The 20,692-nt window shown below is 32.9% G+C and overlaps 2 protein-coding genes across 4 annotated transcripts; both read right to left on the reverse strand.

The window, feature by feature from the left end:
* Positions 1–937: 937 nt before the first annotated feature.
* Positions 938–8,541, reverse strand: LOC146908988 (2-dehydro-3-deoxyphosphooctonate aldolase). Its single transcript, XM_085723348.1, has 15 exons — positions 8,480–8,541; positions 8,313–8,365; positions 8,089–8,186; positions 7,350–7,446; positions 6,391–6,456; positions 4,904–4,963; positions 4,722–4,796; positions 4,525–4,609; positions 4,231–4,289; positions 3,728–3,772; positions 2,948–3,046; positions 2,739–2,786; positions 2,566–2,613; positions 1,576–1,640; positions 938–1,294 (listed from the first exon to the last, which is right to left on the reverse strand). Exons 2-14 carry the CDS (start codon positions 8,346–8,348, stop codon positions 1,584–1,586), a joined length of 873 nt encoding a protein of 290 aa, XP_085579474.1. The 5' UTR covers positions 8,349–8,365; positions 8,480–8,541; the 3' UTR covers positions 938–1,294; positions 1,576–1,583.
* Positions 8,542–11,467: 2,926 nt separating this feature from the next.
* LOC146908989 (cysteine protease ATG4) lies at positions 11,468–16,139 on the reverse strand. Of its 3 annotated transcripts, none has more exons than XM_085723350.1 (10): positions 16,043–16,139; positions 14,787–14,965; positions 14,433–14,684; positions 14,263–14,348; positions 14,091–14,141; positions 13,571–13,950; positions 12,819–12,957; positions 12,311–12,366; positions 12,094–12,164; positions 11,468–11,997 (listed from the first exon to the last, which is right to left on the reverse strand). In XM_085723350.1, exons 2-10 carry the CDS (start codon positions 14,902–14,904, stop codon positions 11,783–11,785), a joined length of 1,368 nt encoding a protein of 455 aa, XP_085579476.1. In that variant the 5' UTR covers positions 14,905–14,965; positions 16,043–16,139; the 3' UTR covers positions 11,468–11,782. The 3 variants fall into 3 exon arrangements, with proteins under 3 accessions (XP_085579476.1, XP_085579477.1, XP_085579475.1); XM_085723351.1 differs by having other exon boundaries at positions 14,433–14,691; XM_085723349.1 differs by having other exon boundaries at positions 14,433–14,965.
* Between the last annotated feature and the right edge of the window lie 4,553 nt (positions 16,140–20,692).

A 20,692-nucleotide genomic window follows, 5' to 3' on the forward strand; every position in this document is an offset into this window, starting at 1 on the left:
TTCTTACCACATGTTACATGATCCATTGAACCCCTACAAAGATTTTGGATGCCAAAACTCCATATGAACTTGCAGCCTCCCTCTCCTAAGCATCTAGGTATTATCGGTTGTAATAAAAGCGTAACTTTTACTAAAACTATTGTGGTTCGTTGAAATTCTGCTAATTTCATCGTTAATCCATATACACACCGAGAATAAATTATTTCTATTTTACACTACTAGAATAATCATTATTTGCTTTCTCTCCATATCATGCCTCTTCTAGAGGAAGATTTGTTTATAGAGCGGGAAGGAAGAAAAACTTTAGAATGATGCCAAATATTGCAATGCTGGAGGAGGGCAATGTGAGAGGAGAACATAATTGCAAAAACTGCATAAGGTAGTTACTGCAACCTATGTGGTATTTGGAGATAAAATGGAAAAGGTAAAAAAGCAAATGGAAAAGATTAATTGAGATGATTCTCAATACGTCAAAACTCGAAATACCCCATGTGGTGTTTCTGTCTTTGTTGTTATGTTTCTTTTTTTTGGCAGTGAAGTTGGTGTGTTTGTTTTGTGAGACGGCTTTTAGTTATTTCTTTTTCTTTTGTAATTTTAAATTTATCATTTTTTATTAAGGAGATCAAGTATTAATATATAACTTATAATATAGCAATTCATCTTCCAAAATATACAACTCTATTCCTGTCACAAGGTTTTGAACTTCAGACATATGGTTAAAGGGGTCAAAATACAAGCTACCTAGACCACATCTTGTTAGTTATTCCCGTTTAATTACTGTCCAGAAATCAACTTCTATACAACAACATAGGTGTTAGTTAATATTTGTGTTCATTAATTGAATTATTTGCTTAAACATGAACTAAACTTTGAAAATCTAAATGAACAAAATAGTTGAAAGTGTTGCTGAAAAATACCTTGAAAGAACTACACAAAGTTGAGTTTCAAAGAAGCTTTTAATTTAGATGGTATATTAATTAATCAAAGTACAAAATCAGTTTAACGAACAAGAGATATAATCAACAATCTCTACCTATATTTTAGACTTATTCACCTCAAGTATAGCAACTGACATGATTAAGGCTACACATGATCAGTGACAAACATCAATTGGTAGTGTTACTACACGAAGAAACAAGCTCAGATCATCAAACAAAGTTTTTACGATGAACCCTCTTTCCTATGAGGTGCTTGAACTTGTACCACGAAATAGAGACAGTTTTGCATTCAATCTTGACGAGATCTTAAAATAACAATGTTCAGGAAATTGTATTTAGAATAACCCAACCATCACCTGCAGACAGAAAATACATTAAAATTTCGGTGCAAGCATTTATACTTTACAATAGACAGCATTTATACTTGAATGCTCAATTTTTCTTTTGAAGCCTTTATCAATGGAAGCCTATCAATCATATGATTTTTTAAGGATATTTCATGTAAGTATGCAAAATATTTGCTTTTAAATCCTTTATACATGGTTTTAAGACATTTTTTCAACTACCAACAAAGAAAAAGGATTGTTAACTAGCTGGAGAAACTAAAACACAGAGAGAAAAACAAAGCATTTCTTACCATTCTTCTTATTCACGAAATGGCGTGAGATCAATGCTAAACGGCTTCTTCCCTTTGCTTACCCTCTACAATTAATGAAGCAGGAATTAAATCAAATATACCGGCTTAAAACTCTAAGCAAAACAGAACATTCAAATTGTTTGTCTTTCTGTTGAAAAGAAAATGTATAGCCACTTTCACTATGTGTGCACCATACTGTATACATTGGACAAACACCATTTGGTATGTTGGAGAATCCGTTTGATTCTTTCGTTTTTTATTTACTGCACATTTTCAATGATTTTGTTTCCAAAAATCTCTCCTTGATTCAAGGTAGAGAATAAAGTACAACAATCTTTGCCTCACTATTTTCTACACAGTCAAATACTACCTTCTCCGCAATGAATTTAACTAGGCCATAACCAATGAACCTTCTGGCTTATACATGGAGGGCTAGCCTCTGGTATGGATTCTGATTTTGCCACTCTCAAGTCATATATACTATAGCTTTTCTGACATTACCAACTTAATTATCAAAAAAGACTCACTCGACATTGATCTACGAGGATCCTATCTTTTTTGACATGATAATCTAAACTAGCACTTACCGACATACCTCCCGGTCACCAAAGATCTTAATACATCCTAGGCCCTAAGGGTGTTTTCAATATCTTTAATGACAAAATACTTAAAAATCAGTTTTTCTCTGTATAATAAGAAATCTTAATAAATCCTAGTCCCTAAGGGTACCAAAGACTAGTTTAGTTAGCTATGAGAATAATTTTGATGCACTACCAGTGTGAAAAATTTACACTATCAACCAATATAACACCATCATTCGTACGACTTTTAAGTTAGATACAATGAAAGTCAAACTCTTCTAATGATCAAATGGTTATGACTTATGATTGACTGACATTATAAAAAATCTTTGCATTGTCAGTGCATATTAATCAAATCCTAAAAATTTAATATGCAACCTAGAATCATAAATTTCAAGCAACAACTTACAGAAATTGCTATAAGCTCTTCAAGTAGCTCCTCCAAGTGGCGCAAGGGCTGTCAAATAAAGGGATTTTGTATATATGTCATTTAACACACTATTTAATAAGCATCTAAAGGAAAACACGTGTTGAGGAAAGGGTGTTTATAAATCTGAAAAACATTTATAGACAACAACTCACCCACTGTGTTGGACCATCTACAGGTGCCTTCAGTGGATCATCATGCACCTGAAAACCCAAGAAATCTTTTAGAAGCTCATTGATAGAAAAAGTAAATAGAAGCTTTTGGAATTACCAACATGGTAAATACATTTTGGAATTTTTCCGTGAATCACTTTTGTTTATTTACACTACTAGCAAATTATAATAAGCCTAACTATTTTTCGTACCTCCATGAAGATCCCGTCCACTCCCACGGCAACTGATGTCCTTGCGATGCAAGGTATTAGTTCTCGAAGACCTCCACTTGCAACACCTCCTCCATCCAACTATAGATGAAAGTATAATGTTAATCCAACCAAGAGTACCATTTTGAGGAAGTTTTTTAAAAGCTGGAATCAAAGAAGCCAGATTTGATAGTTGGATTCAAGGTAAATATACTTAAAGATGGTGCAAGACTCCAATTTAGAGAGAACAAAATACAAAACGATATTACTAATTTATTATATTAATGAAGCATAGAATAGAAGTGAGTCTACGAAACGCACTCACAATAGATAAAAAACAATACTTGAAGATTCTACCTGATATTCATGAATCAACCAAGAATAGAAGCCACATCTACGAATGCTTAATATCACAAAACTGAAAAGAAAACTACTATACTCTCTGTGAAATTAAACTAGGGCATTTTGGCGTATGATGTATTCACTTACGATGGCAACCCCAATGCAAATATAAAAAATAAAATTGTTGAGATAAAGGGGAAAAATGTGAAAGAGAACCACAAAAAAAAAAGTATCAATACTAAGGTAATAAGACATTATGAATCCAAATATTCTAATGTTTATTGCCAACACCAATACTTCGTCGATACAAGTTTATTACGCCCTTTTTGTGATTTTCAGAAGCATCGCAGGCTAAGGCAATAATAACAATAAAAGGTTGCAAAACCATGTTACTATGTTTGTATCAAATATAAGCATGGGAATTAGAAATATTAAACTAACCTTCTTTCCAGCAGGTTGTTGTAGTGAGTGCGTTATATCAGCTACCTGAGACAAAACACAGGAATTTTGAGTTTTTCAGAAAATAGACATCAGAGAGAGCGATAGTGGCAAGAAACTTCACCATGAAATTATTTTAGATCATTGCCAACGGGCTTGTTCGGAATCGTTCTTTATAACAAGGACATAATGAAAAATGATGTTCAATCTCATTCAGTTAAATAGGCATGTTGAATTAATAAAGATTTTAGATAAAGAAGGAAGAGAAAGAACAAATACTGAATTATGAATACCGTTTGATATGATTGGTGATTATTATTTTATATAAAAAGACCAACCATTTACCCTTATTTATTTATACTAATACAAGATTCCAAATTTTAATTGAATGGGCAAAACAGAGAAATATGGAATTTAACTTTAAGAGGCAGTCTAAGATACTTTGAAAAAAGAAACTAATTTCATGAGATAATCAGAGAGATATTATAAAAGAAATATTTACTTACAACAGGACAATTGGCTTCTCTCAGCCACTCCAGGTTACGTGGATCAACAATTAAATCATCTATATAAAAAAGGAAAAATATTTTAATCAATCAGAAAACAAAGGGAAATTGATTTCATTGTTTGCCATTTAAAGGCAAATTTTATTACAGTTTTAAAGTTCAACCTCAGTCATAGAAATAACTAGCATCACTCGATACGGCCTTTTCTTAGTTAAAACACGTCACGTAATACAGCAAAAAACTTCAAAAAAATGAAAACATACAAAAGACCTTAAAAAAAGGTTATCAACTCACTGTAGCCAAACATTGTTCCTCTCTCACAAACCATCACATTAGGATTTCCAGCTAGCCGAACCTTTTCAGCTGAATTTGCCATCACCTATATATAACAAAATTAAGAATCATATGAATAATGCTAAAAACAGGCAACGCTCATTAAGTCATTGCTAACAATTCAAAAATTTGAAAGTAATGAAATTGGAAATACTTACAGAAGGAGCACAGAACTGGCCCTTCTTGATGTTGATAATCTTCCCAGTTTGGGCTGCTGCAACTAGAAGATCTGTCTGTTATTACAAGAAAAACAAAAGAAATAGTTGATGTTACCACATTTATTTAATTCAATAGCCAGAAAATAAAGATGGGTAGTTAAATCGAATGCAACAAAATTTACCTGGCGACATAAGAAGGCTGGAATTTGAATGATATCTGCAACTCTGCCAACTGCTTCACACTGGCAAAAGCAAAGATAAATGTGCCAATCAGATCGAGAGTCAGAATCTAAAACATATTAACACATTCTCCTTGCAACTTCCAAGTATATGTCGGAATAACCAATTTGATCATTTTAACATTACCAATTCACATATAATGGAATTACCAATAAAAATAGGTACTAACCACTCTGGATTTCCAAATTTAAATGGGTAAGTCAATTGTTAAGGAAAATATAATTGATGATGAGATAACTGTTCAGATTTCTATTATTCCCCCACATTATTTCACACTTCAAATGTTCAGTTCGGAGCATGAGGCAGTGTGCTGAGAGTCCTTCGTATTCTCTAGATATGTTCTTGGTAGTCTTACTACATAATTTCATATTTCCAGGTGATGCATGACTCTCAACACACACCCTCACACCAAGGACTAGGCATCTAGAGTGTGGACAAATGCTGGTGAAATAGAAGAGATCTTGACCCAATAACATATCTAGCATAGGTTTTGATACCATATAAGAATTTGGGCTTGCAGTCTAACTTAACCCCACAAATCCAACTTGTAAAGTGAGGATCGTCCAACATTATAAGTATTATCAAGACCATATATCTAATAATGGAATAACCAAGAAAAATGTCTTTCTAGTAGTTTTTGTTATACAGTATATAGACCTCACCGATTCCTTTTGTCATGAGTTATCTGCCCATGCAAGGAATAAATGATAGGTTGTGCAATAGTCGGAAATGGTTTGAAGGAAAAGGAGCATAAAATAATGGGATAGGTGGCATTTGTTGAGTGAAGAGAGAGAGAGAGAGAGAGAGAGAGAGAGAGAGAGAGAGAGAGAGAGAGAGAAAATCATTTGTATACATTAGAGAGATGGGGGTCAATGGGATAGGCAAGAATTGAGTAGAATTGTGGATTTGGAAACTTTGGATGAGGAATGCAGGGTTCCTTTCCAACAAGTTTATCACTTTTCTCTCTTAGTTTTCTCTAATCTCTTTGATTCATTTTACTGAGCATTGCTCCATTTATTTACGTAATTTTCAATTTCTGCATTTGTTGGTTTATCTGTAACAGCCTAAGGGTGTAGGAGTCATCTCCCTCAATTCAGTTTATATTTCAAAATCTGTCTGGTTCCTATCAATATATAAGAATTTAATCCAGGTATAAACAATTTCATTATATTAATTTTATTTACGTAGCAATCCCACTCATCTAAGCATCACTTAAAGAAAACCTTGCCAATTTTCTTCCTTTAGCACCAACAAATATGTAATGATATCCCTTCAAACAACCTATAATTGATATGCCAAAAACTGTATGGGAGTTTAGTTAAGGGCAACAAGGCTACGGAATATGAATTATACAAAACACAACAAAGCAGACAAAAATTAAATGTGAAACCAGAAAGCTTATATTTTGGAAAAGTAAAATGGTTTTTACCTGGCTGGCCTCGTGGACATCTGTCACTATAGGAATGTCATAAGCTACTTTAACCTTCTCGAGTATCTAAGGAAAAAACAGCAAAAATAAAGAAGGAAATTCATTTAACTAAGACAAAAGAGCTTTATCCAGTGCAAAATTATTTGATTTAAACATAGTTAAACATTACTATGAAGCAACTTACATGTCAAACAAACATACTAGATGTGTATTGCCATACCGACACTTGTGCTAACTAAATGCCATAGTTCTTCATATACTACAAGATGGCTTGAAACTTTACTAGTGTTATCATAGTATTTTTTTTTCTCGCTTTGGCTACAGAAATATCTAGGACCGCAAGAGATGTTAATTGACCGATTGAAGTACTGCTGTTTTATATCCTTGCAAATCCTTACAAGGGAAACCACATTTCTACGGGTATGTTTGGATTAAGGTCTTCGAGGGGAGGATTTGGAGAGCTAAGTCTATATTTGATTATATATTTGAGATTTAAAAAATAAAATGAAAGAATAACACAATAGATGATCATACATTTCAAATTTTCAATCACACTTAATTTATTTTTAGAATATTTTTATAGCTTACTTAACTTCAAAAAGAAAAATAAGTTCTCCCATCCCAAGTCCTCCATCCAAATATACCCTAAAGGTCCTGCCAGAAGGTGCACATATGCTACCTCCAGTAACATTTGACACAAAAACCTCTAGGGATGAGTGGAGCAATGCACAATATCAAGGACAATGTTAAGATCCCATATAGGCAGATATATGGCCAAAGTACCCCTTATAGGTTACAATGAATTGGATGGCCGTATCCCTTTGAGCTTGCTTTTGGGGTTGTGTCAGTATCATACAATTTTCTATTGCTTATGTTATCAGATAATCTATAACAACTATAATCCTCAAGATGCAAACAACAAAATTATGTTATGACAATTAAGTGTTAGAAATATGAACCTTCAATCCCTCAACCATCCCTGGGCCACGAAATGATTTTGATGATGTCCGGTTAGCTTTGTCAAAGCTTGATTTGAAAACCAATGGAATTCCAAATCTGAAAGATACGTATATATTCATAATCATGTCAGCTGTCAATAAAGATAAAACCAAATATAAAATCTACCAGCCATTTTACTTTACAAGTTAATTTGCACTACCATGCAACCTTGTACTTCTATAGTTAAAGATTATAGTTGTTATCATGTCTATACTTTTGATTTTGAATGACAGCAGTGTAGAAAACTATTACACTGACAATGGATCAAAACTAAGTCTTTTACTCCAAATATAGTGAAGAAAAATGATTTAATTTCACACAAAATACTAGAAAGTAGTTGGCTTCAAACCTAAGGGTTTTACACAAGTACCTACTACCTAGGATGAGTTGCGAAACATTTACTTAATGTTCATTAAATTAAACTTCGACATAGTTCCAAAAATTCATAGCGAAATCAACAAATAGATGTTTCACATCTCCACATGCCTACGTTATCAATGACCTAAAGGATTTCCATTTGATCACCTTCATTTCCCGAATAAGTAGCACCAACACTTCTGATTGAAGTCATGTCTAGTGTCTGACACCGACACATTGCACATCTACGTGTCAGTGTTAGTGGCATGTGCCGTGTCTGTGTATGTGTCATGTTTTTCCATTTATGAAAAAAGCATAAGACTTCAAAAGAAAGCAACATACTTAGATGAAATAGTTTTGATGTGCTTAGCCATCTTCATTATATGCTGTTCTGATTCAATCACATTGGGACCAGCTAACAGGAAAAACGGGTGTGCAGCCTAATGGATTCAAACAAACAAACACAACCCATCAGATGTAAAAACAAAAAAAAAAAATTAGCATTTTGATTATGACCCACAAAATTTAACATTCTGTAAATTCATAATCAGAAATAAATCACGAACCTTGAGCTGGTTATATAACAATGCCGATGGATCCATTTTGACAGAAAATGAATCTGCAGAGGAATGAAAAGCACAGAAACACTGATCAGTGATTTCAAAAAGACAGAAATGTGATTGATCTTTGAGAGAGAGAGAGAGAGAGAGAGAGAGAGAGAGAGAGAGAGTACCTTGGTGAAGATGAAAACGATAGAATGATGTTGCAAAAGGAAAGAAATTTGTTGCTAAATAATTTGTCGGTGAATGCTTCAGTTACTCATCAGTAAAGAGGAAGATGCTAGGAAGTTTTTTTTTTTTTTTTCTCTTTTTTAATCAACACCCAGTTTTACGGGTAATAGTTAGTTATTTTGATCGATTGTATAACAACTAATCACCATAATCTTTCAATGTATAGAAATTTTAAAATATAGTGTATAATTGTGCATTTTATTAGTCAAAATAACCATGATATTAGAATGATATATTTATTTACTATCATTTTAGTCCTTATATGAAAATAGTTGTTGTGGGTATTGAGATATTATTTTAACGTTAGAGACTCTTTTGACTGACAAAGTGCAATTATAGACTATTTTGAAATTTTGATACCATGAGGACGGTTGTGATTAATCGTTACATATTCATAGACCAAAGTGACTATTACCCAATTTTATAATTATGATATTTTTTTCTCACTTCAATTTAATTTGAAAAATAATAATAATACTACACTAATTCCCAACATTTTTAACTTATGAAAAAACTAGTTTCTCATCTTTTATAATAAGTTGGGATGGTTTGTCATTCATATAGAAATATTAAAGACTGACTTGAGTATCATTTTTTGTAAGAGATAAAATTTGGTTGAAAGAAAATTGAAAATAAATTGGATCTTTACTTTCAAATTCAATCATATGTATTGTGTACTGGGATTTTTTTTTCAATAATATGCTATCATATCAAGCATGAAAATAAATTTTATAGATTATTAATTTATGGAGAAAATTACACCTCTGTTTAAAAAAAGTTGGCTTAACTTATTTCGAAAATGCGTTAATTTAGTGGGAAATGCTACGGAGTTAGGACACTCTTTAAAAGTTTAAAATAGTACTTCCTCCGGTTCAAAATGAATGTCGTTTTCGGTGTTTACACACATATTAAGAAATGCAATGATTAAAAGAAAGAGAATGGTTATTTTACCAAATTATCCTTATTAACTATTTGTTAGTTTTAAAAGTAATACTTTGGAAGTAGTGTGCAGAGTATTAATTGGAGGGTACAATTGAAAAGAAAAAGTTATTATTGCATCGGAAACTGAAAGTGACATTCATTTTGAAACAAATTTTTTTGGCTAAAGCGACACTCATTTTGAAACGGAGGGAGTAAGATTTTATAGAAGAGTAATGCTACACATCGTGAGAAAAGTCTCACAAATGTATCCCAAATGCTAAAATGCTTTGTTACAAAAAAACAAACAAAAAAATCAGCTCCCACTTGGCAATCATGCGGTGACAAAAAACAAAGGATTATTGTTATCACTCTGACGTGATGTTCCACAAATGTATGATTTGCTGTAAAAAGCATTTCCCTTTATATAAAAGCGTGCATTCAATGCATTCTAAATAAAATGTTTAACTTTTTTAAATAAATACATTTGAGTGTCCAAAAGACACTTGTTAGCGAGAACGTTAATTTAATTCTTTTTGTAGCAAAACAAGCTTGAGCCTATAAAATCTTTTTCCTCATTTTTTTCACGTGTATTCATTCCAGAGGGAGTATTCAGCTACAAATTAATATTCTAACTAAATTTTTGAGAGTTGGTAGAGAGGACAATCAGTGGTCCTCACATTATAATGAACAGGGTGATTTTAGTTTGCACCACCTAAACTTTGGGTCCAACTTGGACCCATATTTCTCATCACTGGATTCATCTAATCCTCACTATTCTATGATACTCCCTCCGCAGTTGATTGTTTCTCCCTTTCCTCTACAACATCTCAACTTCACATGCAACCTTCTTTCTCAACCCTACTCTGCCGCGATGAGTTCCGACCACCACTATTGGAAGCGAAACACAATCTCCACTGCAAAAAGGCTTCCTTACTTTCCCTCTTCAACCTTCTTGCTTCAACTTTACCTCACACCTGTAATTATATTAAGAATTTTTTTTTCTTACAATGGTTGGTAGATCATGATGGATCTATTGATGATTATGGGTTTCATATATGCCAAAGGTACCAATACATATTTGTGTTGAATCAGAGCAATTACATATCAGTTGACAGTAGTATAAGTATGGTTTTAGTAGTATAAGATCCTCTTTGTGATTCTTTTATGCGGCAATAATCTCTGAGTTTAGAAGCATCAAACCACAGTTTATTTTATTTTATTTTACTAAAAATTGCAGTTTTTTTTTTACAAAAACTACAGTGTCAATGTGTTAGAGTTCTCCATTTTCACCAAAGAAATAAATATCTAGAAATTGTTTTTTTTAAAGAAATTGTTGCAGAAGTTAATGGGAGCTTTCAAGATCCAGCCTTCGATTTCTGGAAATTAATAGAGTACATACTATGTGAAAAGATGCATGAGAGAAATCATGTGTAGATGGACTATCATAAAATATCTGTATTAGATGAATCTAATGGTGAGAAATATGGGTCCAAGTTGGACCCAAAGTTTAGGTGGTGTAAGTTAAATGAACCCTAATGAACAATAACAATACAAGATAATGCTCAAGATATTTTTACATCTCTTCGTTCGTCTGTTGTTCTTTTTTTTTTTCTTTCTGGTATTTTGTTGTTGATCTTTTCTAGGGTGAGTATGTGAGTTATTTTTTGTCTATATGGTGGAGTTTGAACCATAGGTAAATGATTATGGTGGACTTCGGTGTAGGATTTTGTAGCGGTGGAGATTTGATATTTAGTTGATTGAAACATTTTCAGCTCCAGAATAATATGATCCCTAACTGTGTTCTCATTCCAACAACATTCACCATGGCTTATATATTAAGATCACTCACTAAAGTGGTATGAAAATAATGGTAGCGTTGGCATGTTATTGTTATCCACATCATTCGCATCAGTTGCAGATACAACAGAGCTGCAATGCATCAAAATTTACCCGAAATAAAAAGTTAATGGCTCGTGTTTCGTTTATACCATCTTAATTGCAAGAAAACATTCCATCTCAATATGAACTACTCTACCACTTATTTGACATTGCCAAAGTAATATCCACTACAATTCTGTAGCCAATAAACGGGTTCATCAACAAATGATCGAACTAGTTTAATGTACAATAAATACCTGGTTAGCCATATGAACAAATGAGTGAACAATTTAAGCCAAAGAATCACAATGAGTTCAAATTTCTACAAGCCTACTAAACGTTTGAAGAGTGCGAGTGCAAAGTCAAGCATCAACCGAACTCGGCAGTGGTAAACAATCTTGAGAATCAAGCAACAACCTTACTTAATTCATATTGTAGCCCGACATTTATAGGAATTGCCAGTCATCTTCATTGGTGCCTGCATCATTAACAAGGTTCATACTAAGCGAATCATCCTCTTCAAATCTAGTGTCGTCACCTGACACAGAATTACTTGTGACTTGCATTGGGAGACTCCTAGACTGAGCTACAGTGAATAATGGTGCACCGTTTGATTCTTCTGCAAGCTTAGTTGCTCGGGAACAAAAATCATCAAAATCATCTGGCAGACAACATTGACAAAGTAATGTCAGTTGACAGAAAGTTTAGATATTAGCCTCGCTACAATTAAACTAGTTATAGCAAAATAACGGCAAACCTTTGTCTCGGCAGTAAAATCCAATAGCCAAAGATGGATCAATTGAATCTAGGGGCATGTGCCTGCTAATGCTGTTAGGAGTCTATAAAAGTTAGATATACAACAAAAACAACCAAGCCTTATCCCACTAAAGGGGGTCAGCATAAACGATATATATAAAGACGAATTAACAAATTGCAGTTGACTATAAGAAAATCAATATTAGTAGAAAGCTTACTTGCAGTGATATGATGATGTATTAGGTTCTTGAGTATCCCCAGTAATATTAACAACCTGAAAACCATTTAATATGTACTTAGTGATCTGCAAATCTTCACCTATCAAACAACAGTCTGAACACTATTTTTTAAGTTACAACAAACAGCAAGGAAACCAAATAGGATTTCACTCCTCCCAACCACTACTAGGCCATCATTGTGTAGTCTTTTCTATTCTTCATTTTTCAATTGTATTGTTATGCACTTGTTTCTTTTCTTTCCTTTATATATTGCACTCTCTTTTTGTTTCCTTTATATATGATGCCAGTTTTGTTTAATTTACAACCGGTGCTCATATTGGTACTTAGTGAAAATCAAAATGTATAGTTTTCTCCTATGCACGAAAATACATCTCAAGCTCTCTTGTAAACCTGTAAGTGCTATCACATTTGCTTCCATAACTTGCATAACGATAATTCTACAACAATTACATAAAAAAAAATGCTGAAAAAGGATTATTTTGCATACCGGCTTAACTTCATGTGGATCAAGGTAGAATGCCTTGTCATTCTGAACACCAATAATGTATGTCGAAGCACCTGGTTTTCCTCCCAAGATTCCAAGGCTCTGAGGAAATTTAAAAGTTGACTGCAATAAAGGAATGTACCTGATGACAGTTTATAATAGCAAGTTATCAGTGATTACACTATCATGAAAACTGAACAACTCTCAAATTATTTTTTAAAAACTACATATTCAATCAAAATAGACAACTACAAGAATGAAATATTATGTGCATCCATCACACCGGTTATTATCTCTGCTATGTACTGACTCGTTAGACAAAGATAAAGAAACCAATCATATTACATCACGAGAGAGATATACTTACAAGTTTGAACCTATTAATAGATGTGTCTCTGTAAGGCAGACGAGGCATAATTACAACATAGAAGTTTTACCGACAGGGAAGTTTCTATCTTTGATTCAATGTCCATAACAGGTGTAATTGATAGTATAAGAAAAGGGTGGAATGAAATATTGTAGCTTTGAACAATTTTTGTCACTCTGTAGTAAAATGTAATGCAAATTTCCATGTTTATATTGGCTTATTTGATTTAAGAATTATGATAAAGGAACTTCTCTTTACGGATTACCACTTCTATTGTGTAAAAGAATCCAAATAGGCAGGCAACACAATAAAACAAGCATAATCGTATAAAAAGGTTCAAATGTGAATCAATTATTCTGTACCATAGAACCTTGAAAATGCCACACACCTTAGATTGACTTTATCAAGTCCAAGAACCAAAGGAACCAATAAAAGCAGAGGTGTCCAAGGAACTAGGCCCCTTGAAAACTCTAAACAGCGTTTGCAGGCATCTTCAATGCAGACAACTGGTGCTCCACCTCGTTCTCCGTCTTCATCTCCAGAAACAACGTAAATAGCCATTGGAAGTGGCTGTTCTCCTTGCTCATTCTTCTCCCTCTGGTTTCGAGCTAAAACTTCCCATGTGCGACACATAGCATATGGCCCCACCCATGACCCAACAGCTAGACCATAACCTTTACCAGCTTGAAGAAGGTTGTGGATAGAAAAAGCAGCCGCCTCGGAATCACCAAATAGTTGCAAGATGTCAATATATTCTTTATCCACTGGCTGTAAATTATAAATATACAATAATGAGTGAACCTAATGCTGTTATACCTCAACACAAAGGCGCAAACACAAAAATAACAAAAACAAAGGAATAAAAAGAACAATCTAATTGCTGACACGTTGCATATCAATCACCTGACCTTGTCAACAGATTTTCTCCATGATCTACCTAATTTGTGAAAAAGTAATGCCTGAATATGACAAAGCAGTATTGGTAGTGTTAGTTCGAAAGGGAAAAAAATTCAGAGATTTTAAGGTAAAATGCGACAAAAAAATTGCTGATAAACAAACATTTAATAGAAAGCATAATACCTGAGCAACAAGCATCTGACTGCTTCGAAGCATACAACCCCAATTAACATCACTAGTATACTTTGAATCTTCAATTGCATCGAAGCCTATAAGGTATGTATATTAAAACTGGTTAGTTTACTATCTATCATCTAAACATCGCATAAAAAGGTAGTATACATTTAACAGACCTTTGCGGTAAGTTATTAATATTTTAGAGAAAAAATCTTGCTCAAATGCTGCAAACATGTTACGAGTATCTACATCTCCAGTTGATTCATGCTGTGAAATTTTATGGCAGACACCTAGAAGCCATATATCGCCATCAGAGCTCGAAACGTCAGTCCTGCATGACCCTAGTACACGCTCCTGAAATCTCCTCATTGAACCGCCACTAACGACTTTCCTCACAGCAGCTGCCCACCCACTATTTCGAGAATGAACTGTTTTCTTTTCAGAAGACGATGATGATTCACTATATGTTTCATCGACTGAAAAACCAGATGTAAAGAAGGTTGACCATAAGGAAGCCTTGGGAAACTTACTATCACTAGACCCTGCCTTTGAAGAGGCGGGCACCTGAGTATTATCAACAATCTCGGTTGAGCTTTTAGAAGAACACTTTGCAGCAACAATCCTATCACATAAATCCTTCAATACCATTATGAAGCCACGTAAAACATAGAATTTGGCTCATAGAAGCGAACCAAGTTTGTGTCAATATCTGCAAGTAAAGAGACGAATAATGAAACAAACATCCAAACATATAAGCTGATTATTATTCATAGACAATCCAATAGTGTAAAGATAACATCTAAGAACATAAGACAAGAAACTTTTCTCAAGCTAAGCTAAATATTCATCAGCTACCCTAAAATGCCATCATAATCTGCATTGATGAAAAGTCGAGAAACTGCAACACAGAATAGTTCAACTGGTTAAAGGGATCCAAATGAGACTTTCCATCCCCCCCTTGACTCGAAGTCCAACTTGATGATCATCCCTCGCCCGCAAAATCCCCTAAGCCCAGGTCAAGTTAAAATCCTCACACTTCAAATGTACACATCCTGAAAAAACACAGTTTTCGTGCCATCTAGATGTGTATTTCCGGAATCATGTGTGCTTTTTAAGAAATATGGAGCTGTCGCTCCCTAAAAATGTCCTACAATTTAATCATGTAGGTTGACTTTTGCCAGCCCCTTTGGCATCCTATATATACCACTAAACAGAAGCATAATCTCTCCTTAAGTGATTAAATTACGCCATAATGTTCTATCATAAACCATATTTCGATCCAATTCATTAAATTTGGCTTTTTGAACAAACAATAAAATTGGGGAAGCTATAGAAGTTCAAAAAATTGAAACTTTTGACATCATGAAAATAAAAACTTGTAATCTTATCAATGAATAACAATCATTAATCAATTATTACAAATATACATAACCATCTTAAACAAAACAAAAAAGAAAACACATTATACAAACACAAAATCGATGCACAGAATCAATTACATCATCAAACAAGTTGAAATTTCATAAGAGATTCAAAGATAACAAATAAACATCACGAAACTATGAATGAAAATTGAAAGATGAAGAAAACCCAAAAAAAAAAAGGAATCTTTTGAGAGACCCAAAATAGAATTTATATTGAAGGCGTATAAACCAACGTTGATGGAAAAGGTTAAGCACCTTTGCAACGAAAACGACGAAAATTGAGACAAAAAAATTAATTTTTTAAAAAATAAAAAAATGAATTAAGATGGAAAATTGAAGAGAATAAGGGATTGGTAGCGTACGTGGATAAGGATTTGTAGCTGAAAGAGAATGATGAAGAAATTTTGGATCGTGAATTGTTGTTGTTCAGGTATGCGACTTCGTTCGGACTCAATTTCTGATTTTCTTCTCAACTTTTAAGGTATTTGTCGCTAAATCTATGTAAAACTCGTTGAGTAAAAGTGTGACAGAGAAATTTTTAAAGGAATTTAGAGCATGGTAATTCTTAAGGAACTCTTTAAATGAGCCCTACATTATTTTTATCAAAAAAAAAAAATGGACCCTACATTACATATTATTTTTTTATAATATTTTAATAAAAGTATATATTAAGGACTCAACCAATAAAAATTACTTAAAAAGGCCCCACTAACTTTACTTCATTAAACAAAAATAATTTATTTATTAAATTATAAATTACCTCATAATATTTAATTACAATCCTTAAAAAAATTAAATTATAAAATATTTATTTATTCGTATAAACTTAAATTTCTGCCCAAAATGCAAAAATTAACATTACAAATTTTACATTATTTCGTTAAAAAATAATAATAATAATAATAATTTGCATGAATTACATTTTATTTAAAATGACAACAAATAGATAAAATAATATTTAAAACAACTATTAATTATTAAAATATTACTTCTTTTGTAAGTGGGACCATATAATACATATTTTATTACTTTTTTTAAACGTGGAGCTCCTATTGAAGTAATTAATGATATATATAGTCTACACCCTCCGGTTTATAGGTAAAATATTGCATATTAGATTCATTCAATTAATGATATATACAGTCTTTATTATAGACCACATACATCATTTAATGAATGAATATAAAACACAAAGTCTTGTTTATAATAGTAACTGGATAGTGTATTTTTTAGAAGTTGAAATATTGCTCTTTTCAATGCAAATCATGTCTTTTCTTTCAACTTTTAGTTTCTTAACCAGTGTCCCGGGGTACTAGTTAACTATCAAAAATATATAATTAATTAACATATTAGTTAATATATGTCTAAAAAAAAAAGTTGGAAAATATGTCTTATTAGAGTCAATATTTTTTAGTGTTTAATTTTTTTATTTCAGTGTTTAAAATCATGGGTTATAAATTTAGTCTTTCAAATTTACAAAACATAAATCAGTGGAAGCTTTAGATAAATTTATGATATATTTAGTGAAGATCGAAGATGTAGAGTGGTGGTTCACGGTGCTCTGGTGTGGAGGAGGTTGAGCTTCCATAGCGAAGGAAAAAGGTGCATGCAGGCAAGGTTTTAAAAAACGATTTGTTATCGAGAAAAAGGTCGCGACAAAAAGGTATAGGTAGTCGACGTTACCATTTTTCACTAGTTTTTACAGAGTGAACAAAAATCAAGACGAAACACTGTCAAGGCTGCAAAAAAATGTTGTTCATGACAATAGATATAGAATCTGGATATTTTTTTAATTGAGATACCTTATATAGTTTAGAACTCCAAATCTATCTCTGGTTTAAGTTATTTAAGTTACTATCACTATTTAAGAGTTGTGCAATGTTGTGATTGATTCACACCGCGACAACCGCAATCTGTATTGCAACCCTTGTAATAGCCAAAATCGCGAAATCTTATACGCGACCGCGACCATTGTTTTTAACCTTGCAGGCACGCTACCCCTCTAATGCCCGAGTAGACATGACAATGTGGCGGGGTGGGGACGAGTTTTACCTTCTCTGTCCCCGTATCCTACTCTTATATAATTACATGTTACCCTATTCATCCCTAACGGGTATAAGAAATAGAATTTTATCCTTGTCCCCGATGGGTTTGATTATCCCCGCATTGGATTTTTGTTTAATAAAAAAAATTATTTTTTTAGCCACGGATGTAATGTCGAAATGTATTATCCAACAAGTAGATGATGACGATCGATGACTATGGTGATGGAGAAGAGAGACCGAGGGTGTTAGATGTGGAAGGAGAAGAGAGAGAACTTAGATAAGGGAGTGTCTTTTAATAGACTGACACTCATTATGTGAATGAAATGATGTAGGGTTTGTATTTCTATTTATATAAAAGAGTAATATTTTCTACATCTGTGACGAGTTTACGCATGGTTCAAGGTGGGTACATATATCTTCGTTACTAGTCTGTACCTGTGTTTTGAAATCAGGGAAAAGCGAAACACACACGCAAACCCAATCAAAGCGGGTAAAACCCGTTAAATTGGGTTTAGTTTAGGCAGGTGCCCGGAGGTACGGGTTTTGTTGCCATGCATACGCCCGAGGCAGTATATGAGAGATGTGGTTATGTGCAGAGAGTGGTGAAAATGAAGGTATACCTTGAAGGTGACGTTGAGTCACCCTTATATAGACGTGGAGGGCTCTAATTGTTCCCGTGATCCAGGGGAGTAGTTAGAAATGTGTTGGATGGAGGAGATTAGTTTAGGGCTTGCTCATGTACGGTAGTCCACATAGGCCTTTGGGTGCACCCTCACAGTCTTTTGCCTTGTGTGTTGTTGGGCTTAGGCCTTTGGATGGTATTCCCTAGGCTCTTGACGGTCCGGAACAATATATGAAAGCAAAATCTACTTAAGAATGTTGTAAGAGTAATGCTAGCAACACTCTCTTTTGAACACTCTCTTTAATACTCACTCTTTTATTGGTTTAAATCATTATGAGTCTACACTTTGAAAATTGAACCCACGCAAAGTGGTGAGACATATATTGATTTCATCTAATAAAAGAGTGAGTGTTAGAGAGAGTGTTAAAAAGTGAGTGTTGCTAGCATTCCTCGTGTTGTAAACAATGTGCCAACTCAACATTGTTAACCTTGTTAGATTACAAATGGACTAAATTGATTGGCGATCTTTAGTTTTAAAGATTGATTTGATAATTCACAAAAACCAATTTTATTTTTTTTAAGAAATTTTCGTTTTTGTTTGGCCTATTAGGGGGTAAATCAAAACAATTTTTTTTTACAGGGGGTAAATAAAAAAAAATTACAGGGAGGAAAACCGGAAATGACTTATATTACAGGGGGTAAAGACCTATTAACCCATGGTTAAATATACTTTTGGTCTCCATAAATATTCAAAACCCTGTAAAAATATTCATCTACTTTTTTAGTCGGGTTAATAGTAATTTACTCCCTGTAATATACGTCATTTCCGGTTTTCCCCCTGTAAAATATCTTTTTTGAATTTCATCCTTGTAATTTGAAGATTTTTTGGTTTTGGACCTTCACGAAAAATTTCACCCCCTGTAATTTGAGCAAATTTAGGTTTACCCCCTTGTAATTTGAGCAAATTTCTATTTACCCCTTGTTAATTTGAGCAAATTTTGGTTTACCCCCTGCCATATCTTCAATTTTGTACAATCAAAATTCATGAAGGTCCAAAACCAAAAATCTTCAAATTACAAGGACGAAATCTAAAAAAAATATTTTACAGGGAGTAAAACACTATTAACCTTTTATAATAAAAATGTATGTTTAATCGGTCATTGTTTGTCTGTCTTCTACCTACGTATAATCCTACATTGAACTTCATTTTTTTTTTAAATTTATCAGTGGGTATAATTTGTTCAAACATGTCCTCAAAAACAATAAGACTTTGATATAGTTAATTCCAACAAACTAAGACATACAATATCCATCCCACTTGATGTGAGCATCATTTTAGAAATTACTAATTATAGATAGATATAATTCATATTCTACGTACAACTTGACTTAAACAAAATCATTTTCTTGTGTGACAATTTGTAGACAAAAGAACTAAACACAATTAATTTTCTCTTATACTAATGAAATAAACACGACTTTGTAGTAATATATTTCAATCATAGACAAAATCACAAACTACATGCACGAACCACAAAAATATCTTGAAAATATGAAATTTTGAGTCATGTGTTTCAATCACAAACAACAACATCAACTACATGCATGAACCACCAATATATCTTTTAAAGAATACATATTTTTCTCATTCTTCATGTATTAAATAACTCTCTTTCAGTCATGCATGTCAGATGAGAATAAATATTATATGTCAGAAATAAAAAAGAGATCGTCAATTTTAACTCTTATTACATTTATGTATTATGTTTCTATTTTCTATCATATAATTGAATTAATTTTTTTTTTTATAAATAATCGCATAAGATTTAGCAAATTCTATTATTTTAAGGGAAATTATAAAGTACATCATTTACCACTTTAAAATTAAGAGGGAATATCAACGAAGTTATTTATTTGTTCCCTATTTATTTCCATCTATTCTTTTATATTTATTTATTTTTTTCTTTTTCCACAATGCATAAAATAAGACACTTTTGCAAACATATAAACACAAAAGATTGGTGTCCTCTAATTATTTGACATATATATAGTATTAAAAACAATTAGTTCACATCTAAATATTTGTAATATATATATATATATATATTATGAAACAAAAATTATTGCCCTTTGTGAACGGGCCCGTAGAGACCCGTAAGGTTGTGTGAAGATGGAGACATAAGAGAAAATCTCCCCGCCTTGGTGAGCGAGGATGAGAGTTATCTTGAAGGGTTGACACGGTAGTGAGAACCACGCCCCTACTTGCATAGTTAAACCAAATAATTTGAATCTATTATTGGATGGAAGTCAGTTATTTAAAATATTTTATGGCATTTTTTTTATTT

This window comes from Medicago sativa, chromosome 7, assembly GCF_051527215.1.
Source record: "Medicago sativa cultivar Bolivia chromosome 7, Bolivia_mono, whole genome shotgun sequence".
NCBI classification, from domain to species: Eukaryota; Viridiplantae; Streptophyta; class Magnoliopsida; order Fabales; family Fabaceae; genus Medicago; species Medicago sativa.